We start from the raw sequence: 10387 nt of genomic DNA, 5'->3' as shown, positions 1-10387 counted from the left end.
AGCCAGTTTTCTATTTAACTTTTTATTTTTAAAAGTTAAAAAATAAACTAAAGGATTATGGAGTAAAGTTATCTATTCCTATCAATTCATTAATTTTACAATCAAAATACAAAGCTTGTGTTTACTATTGTTGATCTCTTATTTACTACCACCATCATACCCCAGTCCATTCTGAGAAAAAATTCCACATTATGTGGTATTTCACCTTTAGGCTTCATCTTAGCTCTTACCGCTTCCCATTTGAGAAGTGTTTTAAAGTCTTCCATACATTCCTCAAGAAGACTGATCGAATGAACCATCTAAATAATCTTTTGAGCATTCAAATATCATTTCTCCCTATTTTGTTCATCTTGTTTAGTTTGGTTATTAATTTATCATTCTCCTGGCTATTAATAAGCTTACTAAAGAGCCATATTGATGTGCTTTTTCAAACCAAATTACCAGCTTTAGCAATTATATTCACTATAATTAAACACACAGAAACTTGAGTTGGTTTCTCTTAGACGTCTTAAATCACTGAAGATTCATCCAAAATGGTAGTAAATGGCTAAGTACTGACAAAATATTCTACTTCTGCAATATCCTATTATTAAATGACTGAACGACCATATATAAATTCAAATTTTATTCTTATTTGCTCAGTATAGGAAACCTGGATCACAGAATTGAGAAAAATTAACCTGATTTTATGTAAACTTAAAGGCCAACCAAAGTCAAATCATATTTGATAAACAACTTTAAATTATGAGTCAATTTATAATGTTATTATCCAAGAGAAGCCCTGGATATATAAAAACTTTTAAAGTTAATTTGTCTTTTATGAACAATGAGCATACTAATTTTATTTTTAATGCTATTTTTAAAGCAATGTGTAAAGGAAATATTTCAAAGTATTTTTAGCATGATCTTACTAAAATCAGAAGTACCACTTCACAAAGTTAGTAGGCAAAAGTGTTAAGAGCATCAACTGGAGTCAGTGGTCTGTCTGGGTTGAAACTCTCCATGATTTACAAGCTATGACTTTAGGCAAGTTACTGAACCTCTAAACTTCATTATCTCACTTGTTGAAAGAGACGTAAGTAATATTCCATACTTCTTAAAGAATATTTAAATTGAGATTATGCATGTAAATCGCTTTTACTGCCTAGCACACAGTAAGTGCCCAATAAATGTTAGCCATTAATATTATGGGTATTAAAAAAATCAAATCCAGTGTTTACAAAATGCCCACACTAAATATATCAAAGAAGTCAAAATTCAATCTCATAGAAGTCTGATTATATTTAGTTAGAATCTTTGGATACAAAGTCTTGAAATTTAAAAATGAGAACCTAATAAAAACTACAAGTTAAATGAATCATCACTAAATTCTTCCTAAAAACAAAGTATATCCATATATCAGATTCTTCCCAGCAGAAGCCTGAATGTCCTTTGTAGCTATCGTTACTTTTTAGTAACTTTTAAGTATTTTGAGTTAATTTTATCAGTTTGGTTGATGAAATGTGGAGGAAACCATAGAACTAAACATAGCTCTCTATGCTACTATTATAGGATGTTTGGTCCGTCCTATCATAAATACTAAGGTAGCTGTTGAAAACTTCACAGAAGAAGCTGTAATTCTTTTTTCTTTTTATACAAATACAAGTTAACTAGTTGGTCTATTCAGTTGCATTTTTTTTATTTTTATAAAACTTTGCAGTTACGAACATGGAAACTTCAAGAATCTCCTAAGCTTTTTACATTTAAGTAAACTTCAAATTCACAGTCTGTCTATTTTGAACTATTTATAATTAACGGGAGACTTAACACAGTAATATCTCAGACAAAGAAGAGGGCATTAATTCTGCAGGCAGTTAGCAATAAAAATGCTAAACCTGAACAATAAGTCACTGACCATTTCCTTATACAGTATAAGATGTAGACTACAGACTGGAAACAAAAGTGAATATAAAATTTATCTTCCCCAAATACAGCTCTACTATACAAGTCTTGAGGTTTACCCATGACATCAACAAAAATGCACTCGGAATTTTCTCCCCCACTGTCTCCAGAAAAAAAGGGGGGACATATATAATTTTAAATTAGAAAAACTGAATGCATTTGCAAGCAAAAGAAAACCAGATGCACATTCTAATATTTACATTTGTTCTATTCACAAGTCAAATTAAAATGTTTTTCATTAGATCATTAAAAATAAACTTAAAAACAAATGCATTTTACTGCATCAATACTGTGGGGACGTAAATGAATTTAGAAATGCTCTTTAGAGCAACAGTAACTTAACTTTGCGAGGGCCAACTGGCCTATCATTTAGATCTTTAATAGCAGCCATAGCTTCATTATAGTTTATCATAGCAACAATGGCTTCCCCTGTAGGTAATCCTTGTTCATTATACTGTATTGAAACTGAATCAGGTATGATTCTATAGCCATGGAAAAAGTCTAGAATTTCATTAACATTAGCTTTAAATGGAAGATTCATTATCTTAATAGGTGTTACTCTACCTGAACTACAATTTAATTTTGGGTCAGGCATAAATCTCCCCTCAGGAAAACTTCCCATACTGCGCTTTCCAAAATCAAATTTGCCACCTTCTGGGCGACCAAAATTCACAAAAGGGCGATGACTTCTAAAGTCATCAGGTGGGTTCCTAAACTCCTCAGCAGGAGGTCTAAAACTGTCAGGAAGTCTAGGGTCCTCCTCTGGAGGTTCCCTGAGGTCTTCCTCCGGGAGCCGCCTGAAGTCCTCATCAGAAGGGCATCTAAAATCTTCCTCCTGGGGGCTCCTGAAGTCCTCGTCAGGAGGATGCCTAAAGTCTTCATCAGGAGGGCCTCTGAAATCTTCATCCGGTGGGTGCCTGAAATCTTCCTCTCGGGGGCGCCTGAAATGTTCCTGGGGTGGCCGCCGGAAATGCTCCTGAGGCGGCCGGCGGAAGTGCTCCTGGGGCGGCCGGCGAAAGTGCTCCTGGGGCGGCCGCCTGAAGTGCTCCTGCGGCAGCCGCCTGAAATGCTCCGGGGGCGGCCGCCTGAGGTGCTCCGGGGGCGGCCGCCTGAAGTGTTCTGGGGGCGGTCGCCTGAAATCCTCCTCAGGAGAACGCCTGAAATCCTCTTCAGGAGAACGCCTGAAATCCTCCTCGGGAGGTCGCCTGAAGTCTTCCTCCGGAAGTCGCCTGAAATCCTCCTCAGGGGGCCGCCTGAAGTCCTCCTCGGGAGGTCGCCTAAAGTCCTCCTCAGGTGGTCGTCTCCATTCCCCTTGGGGAAGCCGCCTGAAGTCATCCTCAGGAGGCCGCCTCCAATCCTCCTCAGGTGGCCGCCTAAAGTCTCCCTCCGGGGGCCTCCTCCAGTCCTCCTCGGGGGGTCGCCTCCAGTCCTCCTCGGGGGGTCGCCTGAAGTCCTCCTTGGGAGGCCGTCTGAAATCCTCCTCGAGTGGCCGCCTCCAGTCCTCCTCCCGAGGGTACCTGAAGTCCTCCCGAGGGTACCTGAAATCCTCCTCCCAAGGGCGCCTGAAATCCTCCTCAAGAGGCCGCCTGAAGTGTTCCTCCCGTGGGCGCCTAAAGTCTTCTGGGGAGCGCCTGAAGTCCTCTGGGGAATGCCTAAAGTCTTCTGGAAGGCTCCTATCAAGCTGTCGGAAATCCGCCTGGGTTTGCTTGAAATTGTCCAGTTGCCTCAAGTCCTCTTGCTGATGCCTAAAGTTTTCAGATGGGCCAACTGAGTATATTGGTGGATCACTTGAGTCAAACGAATGGGAATGGTCATCTCTATCACATGACTGTGAATGGTCTTGCATTCTCTCAGTGGGCATCAAGGAAAAATTTACACCAAACTCCTGCATTTGTGCCTCAGATATGAGTCTTAACAATACCTCTGTCCCCAAGAATCTCCGACGGTTTAAACGTTCAGCTTTCACGGCCTGTTCTTCTGTTTTGAATTTCACCAATGCTTCTCCCAGACCAACTCCTTTGTCATCATAAAGTAAGTAAATGTCATCCTCTGCAAGAGAGAAGTCCGCAAAGAACTTTTGCACTTCAACTTTTGTAACATCAAAAGGAAAATTTCTTATATATATACACAGTTTCTGGCCAGGGTAGCTTTCTTGAGAGTATTTTTGTGAAATATGTCCAAGCCTCTCTTTCTCTATTGACACTGGTCTTTTCTTTTCGTAACATTCAATGAACTTCAGCATTTGTTTTCTAGAAACAGGATCAATATGAACTGGACGATATTGTAAAACTGTCTTATGTAAACCCAGAGCGGTGTTATAGTCTTTCAGAGTTTTGAACATCACAAAGGCGTATCTTGTTCTTCTTTCATCTTTATATAAAAATCTAATCTGTTCATTAGTCAGATCAGTATCTCTAAAGAAATTTCTTAAATCTCTCTTATTAATACTTAAGGACAGATTTTTTAAATGAACATAAAATCCAAGAGGAGAACGAGAACGTGTTCTTCTGGGAGATTTTGAATGAGATCGTTTTCGAAAATGTCGATCATTAATTCCTCTTGATGGAGAATGTTCTTCAGTTCTCATAGGAATGTCAACCTCCTTAATTGCATTACCACCAAACTCAATCCACTGCTGTTCTGAGCCTTGCATTACTTCTATGAATCTTGAACCCATAAAACTTCTATGACATTTAAGACCTCCTGAAGCATCAATACATGAAGCAAATTTTACTATGGCATCACCATTATTTCGGCCATCGTGATGTTTCAAGAAAATTACGCCATCCACACACAAACCAGAGAAAAAGACACGTACATCATCTTCATTTACTAAGTAAGGCAAACCTCGCAGAAACAAGTAAGGATTCTCTGCCTTCAATGGCCGTGTCTTTCTTGGCCTTAAATCACCATGTCCTGTACCATTAGTATGAAACCCAGCATCTTGATTAATTGGAGAGCCATATCCAGAATTACTTGCTTCTTCTTTAATAGCCTCAACAAAGTTAGACAAGCTGCCAGCCCCTGACGCCCCAGATCCTGGTCGCTCTCTTCCTATGCGATCAGTTCTTCTCATTTCTATAGTCTTCTGCATTTCTGCCTTACTACTAAGAAAGAGCTCTACAGATGAATCCTTGATAAACCCTCCTGAACGACTTATGGCACGTCTTGCATCTTCATCTGTTGCAAAAATAATAAAAGCCTCCCCAATTTCCCCTCCAATTATATGCACTCCTCCATCAGGAATAGTCAATCCCGTGAAGAAGTGACGAATATCCACAGGCCCCGCAATAAAAGGAAGCCCCAGTAAACGGATGACTACAGCCATGCTGAGCTCAAACCACAGCAATAATGACCTGCAGACAGAAAGGTACACATAATAGCAAGTCTTATTTTTGAAGTACCTTATCCCAAACTAAACTTAATAATTACTTGGTTCCTACCTTCTTCAGCATTTATAAATGAAAACAAGTTTGAGTTCACAAAAAATATTGACTGTATCTAATTTCTTAAAGAATAAACCTTCTCCCATCTAAACACAAATAAACCATTTCAAAAAAATATTTCATATCACCTATCCTATACAATATGAGCATCAAAAATATCAAATCTTCTTTGTAAGTCTGCCAAGCACTGCTTCACAACAAGACCAAACTATTTTCAGACTCACTTAGAAACATATCTTCTACTGAAACATGAGAGAGAGCTTTGTGGGTTAAAGAATTTTACCAACCACAATGAGTTTTACATATTTGAAAAGCCATCTATGGTCAGTATATAATTTTTGCTTATGATAATAAACTGTCTACCGCTAGTGCATCACTGGCCAGAGGTAAAGTACAGAAACCATGTGTACCTACATGTCCTATTCTATTTTACATTTTTTTTTGTCAAGCCTTAAGCTCTGGATATCTTACCTTTTTAAAATTTCTTGGAGACCTGTTAATTCTGTAAAAGCAACTTAACTGTGGAAAGAAAATGAAATATAATTAATCCTCGGACCCTGTAATTGATCTTAAACAACGCCAGATTAGGATATTCACTTCAGAATTACCTATTAAAAGTGAAGCAATATAGGAACCACAACTATGGGCATTACAAAATAGTCTTCTTTGTTCCAAGGGGAAATTAAACATCCTTCAGCAAAAACGAAGTACAAATTCCAAGTAGACATCTGCAAATTATTTTAAAACAAAAAACTTCTGGAAATTAAACAGCTCCTTGATTGGAAGTGGCACGAGGAATAGGGTGATAGAAATGTTACACATTTTGATTAGAGTGTTGGTTATATGGGTGTATAAACTTACTAAGACTAAATGTATACTATCCTTAAGGTCTCTGCATTTCACTGTATATAAATTTTACATCCACTTAAAAAAAAAAGACAACTGTTCTACAAAATGACAATTTAAAAACATCAAAAATTCCCCAAAAGCCTATCACTTCCACTCATGAAAAGACCAAACACCTAGCTCATTAAGTCCAACTCTCTTGAAATTTTCCTCCCTTTTAAAACAAAAGACCAAATCAAATTAATAAGGCAATGATTCAAAATGATACAATAAATGAACAAGACACTAATGTTTTGAATAAATCCAAACCAATGGCTACCCTTTGGATACAATTTTAAGTTCTACACATACAGCTCACACTTCCAAACATGGAACCAAGTTTCCTGATTTTAATATAATTAAGGCAAATACTAAAATACCCCTAAAACTGGGGAGCCTGGGTGGTTCAGTCGGTTAAGCATCTAACTCTTGGTTTTGGCTCAGGTCATGGTATCAAGCCCCTCTTTGGGCTCTATGCTCAGCACACAGTCTGCTTGGATTCTCTCTCCCTCTGCCTCTCCCCGCTGCTCTCAAATAAATAAAAATCTTTAAAAAAATAAAATACCTCCAAAATTAAAAAAAAAATCTCAACTACTACTCCTTATCTTAAACTCCTAAAGCAATTACTATTAAAATTCATCTTAAGCCAAATAGAAAATCTTATTATGCTAACAAGTTTATTCCATTTCAAACTTGTGCTGCACTGAGAAAACCCAAATGACATGTAGAAAATAGAACAAAAGCACATTTATTTAGAATGTTTAGGGATTATCAGTATTAACTGCTGAAAAATCTTAACTTGGTATTTCCTTAAGGAAATTTATATCTAATATTTTCAGATACCCAAAGTAACAATATTTAATGTAGTCTTCCTGAGTTTTTAAGAGTTGTTAAATAATTATAAATTTGTTTTTAATGTGCCGATAAATGTTGCTTTAATTCAGTATTTACACTTAAGTACCACTCTTCCACAAAGTGTGGTCTAAAGACATATTCTTTGGGGTGCCTGGGTGGCTCAGTCCTTAAGCATCTGCCTTTGGCTCAGGTCATGATCCCAGGGTCCTGGGATCCAGCCCCGCATCAGGCTCCCTGCTCGGCAGGGAGCCTGCTTCTCCCTCCCCCACTCCCCGTTTGTGTTCCTGCTCTCGCTATCTCTGTCAAATAAATAAATAAAATCTAAAAAAAAAAAAAAGACATATTCTTTGATGTCTGCAAGGTTTATTTTCCTTTGAAAATGGTCCACTGATTAAACTTTTCAAACTACAAGCTAAACTAACAAAGGTATCAAGAAATTACTGGGCATATTCTACATCTGAATTATCAATGCCACACTGATACTGAAAATATTAATGACATTTATTATTAAAATATTTACATGGTACATGTGTGGGGGCAGAGGTATATGGGATATCTCTGTATCTTCTGCTCCTTACTGCTGTAAACCTAAAAAACTGCTCTAAAAAATGGTCTATTAAAATCCGCACAGTACCAAAAATAAAAAAAAAAGTACAAGCCTGGTTCCTTCAACAAACCAATATCCACACCAACATTTAAAAAACTATAAATGGCTTCTGGAATAGTCCCCACTAAAGTTTCAAGATTCCTTCCTATGCAAATTGACTTAGCTCCTTTACTTTTAAAATATTTTAGAAAGATACATGCCATTTTGTCTCTTCTAAAACTTTTTCTTTAAAAGGGATTTACCCTAAGAACATAAGTATATCTACAAGATACTTAGGGATGTTTCAAGGAATAAAATGTCAAATTTAAAAAATTTCTTATTCTCCCTTGCTTACAAACAGCATTTTAAATAGTTCCATGAGTACAAATCTCATGAATTCCAATTCAAACAGACAATATATGATATTTTTTCTATTTTGCCACATATAACTAACACTTAACTTTTCTGCCCTTTAGATGGTAGGGAAATGTACCATTTTATCTCTCAACAATGACATACCTGGGAAACCACCTATAAGAGACCAGTTCTCAAAATGAGCACTTTTTCTGTGGTTCCCATGTTATTTCCTTAAGCAAACTCCCCAGAAATTCTACTCTTAGAACATTACACAAAAATCAAAATACACAAAACACCCTAAAGTACACTGCACTTAAAATTTTTTCTACTTATGAATGCAACACAAGTATTTTTGTGACTGTGTTGATTTAAAGACCCTGATCTGTTAGAACTTCTAACCTATGAAAACATGGAAGTGAGTCCTTAAAAGCTCTTTTAAGGGCAAGTCAATGAAATTAATAAGTTCATTTTAAATAATTTTGATTTTATCCAGGATTCATCCCACTTGATCACCATTATCACTAAACAATACGAAATGTGCATCTTCTAAGCAAGCCTGATAGGGAAACCAGAAACTAAAATTTAAATAGGTATTATCTCAGATCCATCTGATTTTAACTAGCGAATAACAAGTCACTTTCCAGATACGGTGGGGGAAAGAAAATGACTATTCCTTAAAACCCAAAGTTATGACGAAATTCTAAATGCAGAGAGTTTCCCCTGCAGAAAATAACCTAGCCCAGTCCACAATTATTCTTTATGAAGATCTGCCTTTTATCCTTTTATAATGTAGATGGTTAAAATAAAAACCAAAGGCATGACGACACAGAGCCATAGTCCTTAAGGAACTGTAAATGAAGACGAATCCACTCGGCACAGGATTTCCCATAACATCCATCATCCTCAAATGGGGATCATCCGAAGGCATTGCTTCTATAGCCCAAAGCCTTTGTCCATACTCCCAGGGGTCAGAGCTTCCTTCTTTCGCGCCAGGCCAAAGTTGCTACGTGGGATCCGATGCTGTCGCCAGACCTTCAGCCAAAATCAGCCTTCAAATTAACCTGGACCGCCCAACCTCCGTGCCTTTCCGTCACGCCGTCCCAAGGGCAAACATTCCACCCTAACTCGCCACAGGGTGAACTGCCCCATACCTAATTCAAACACTTTGGCCACTCTCATGCCTAACGAGCCAGGCCTTCAACGCTTTTCTGCCACCACTGACTACGATGACATAGCAAAGAAAAAAAATACCTATGAAATCCTTCGAGATCTTCACTCTTAAGAAAACTGGGCAGCGCACACACCACACCACATGGAGGCTGACGGGAAAAGTCGGTGTTTAGCAAGGAAAGAGGGTGCCCTAACAGCAGAAGCTACGCTAGCTCCTGGCGCGGCTGCCGGCCCCGCCTTTCCCTGTTCTTCCGTCCCCATCGCCAACCCCTCCCCACCCCGACGCCCCAAGGGTAACTGCTTCGCACTTGGCAATAAACACACACCACTGCTGCCGAGTCGGACACACAAGGCCGGGGGCGGGGGGCACTCCTCGTCGCAGCAGCTAGCCCAGTACAGGTGGAGCCCTCAGTGAGCCTAGAAGAAGATGGCGCCCACTCTCCCCTCCGCTCCGGACAAACGGACGTACAGTTTGTCTGCCCATGCGCTCTCCAAGCGTAACCCACCACCCCGGCGCCCCGGCCACGTTTGCGCAGGCGTCTTGACGCTCACCCGCTTCCCGTTGTCAGGGGAGGGGAGGCGGTGCCCGCGAGCGCACCGTCCCGCCCCGGGTTCGCTGAGCTTCTGCGCATGTTCAGATTCCAGCCAATCCGGGAGCCTCCACCAAAGAGAGGAGAGATTCCTGGACAAAGTTCGGGGCCAGCTCATTGTGGTAATGAGAAGCTTCAATAAATAACTGCTGAGGTTCGCTGGACAAATGTTCGTGAGTTCCAGGGGTTAAGGACGGAGATGCAAAAGCAGAGAAAAGCTGACGATTTCTTTCTCTCTTCACCTCTGCAGTTATTGTGTGATGTGAGCATCTTCTGAAAGGCTCTAAAAAGGCACAAAAATGTTAGTTTTACTACCTTAGATGTTCGGCAGGTACGATGCCAACACCCAGGGGGCTTAATAAATGCATGCCTATTCAGATTTATAGACACTAATAACTTTATGAAGCAAGTTTGTTGTTACTACTTTCTAATTTTTTGAAGCATGAGAGCAGATAGACCAATCTTGAAAAAATGGTAAGTGAAAAGCACAATTACAGGGATGTTCTGTGATGCCGGCTACGTAATAGGTGGTGAACAACCTTATGTTTGATTTGATT

At 39.3% G+C, this 10387-nt stretch overlaps 1 protein-coding gene across 4 annotated transcripts; it reads right to left on the bottom strand.

The window, feature by feature from the left end:
• Positions 1 to 1659: 1659 nt before the first annotated feature.
• On the bottom strand, positions 1660 to 9735 carry RBM12B (RNA binding motif protein 12B). 4 transcript variants are annotated; one of them, XM_028111730.2, is made up of 4 exons: positions 9567 to 9735; positions 9322 to 9389; positions 5859 to 5906; positions 1660 to 5297 (listed from the first exon to the last, which is right to left on the bottom strand). In XM_028111730.2, exon 4 carries the CDS (start codon positions 5267 to 5269, stop codon positions 2264 to 2266), a length of 3006 nt encoding a protein of 1001 aa, XP_027967531.2. In that variant the 5' UTR covers positions 5270 to 5297; positions 5859 to 5906; positions 9322 to 9389; positions 9567 to 9735; the 3' UTR covers positions 1660 to 2263. The 4 variants fall into 4 exon arrangements, with proteins under 4 accessions (XP_027967531.2, XP_027967521.2, XP_087878914.1 ...); XM_028111720.2 differs by lacking the exon at positions 9322 to 9389; XM_088022788.1 differs by lacking the exon at positions 9567 to 9735 and having other exon boundaries at positions 9322 to 9499.
• Positions 9736 to 10387: the final 652 nt, after the last annotated feature.

This window comes from Eumetopias jubatus, unplaced genomic scaffold, assembly GCF_037043125.1.
Source record: "Eumetopias jubatus isolate StellerSeaLion01/CBP00866 unplaced genomic scaffold, mEumJub1_p1.0 scaffold_4, whole genome shotgun sequence".
Lineage (NCBI taxonomy): Eukaryota > Metazoa > Chordata > Mammalia > Carnivora > Otariidae > Eumetopias > Eumetopias jubatus.
Note: the sequence above shows the minus strand (reverse complement) of the source record. Positions and strands in the feature narration are given on the sequence as shown.

Bases quoted from the DNA above. Each gene is read 5' to 3' on its own strand.
- RBM12B (XM_028111730.2), bottom strand. From the start codon at position 5,269: ATGGCTGTAGTCATCCGTTTACTGGGGCTTCCTTTTATTGCGGGGCCT.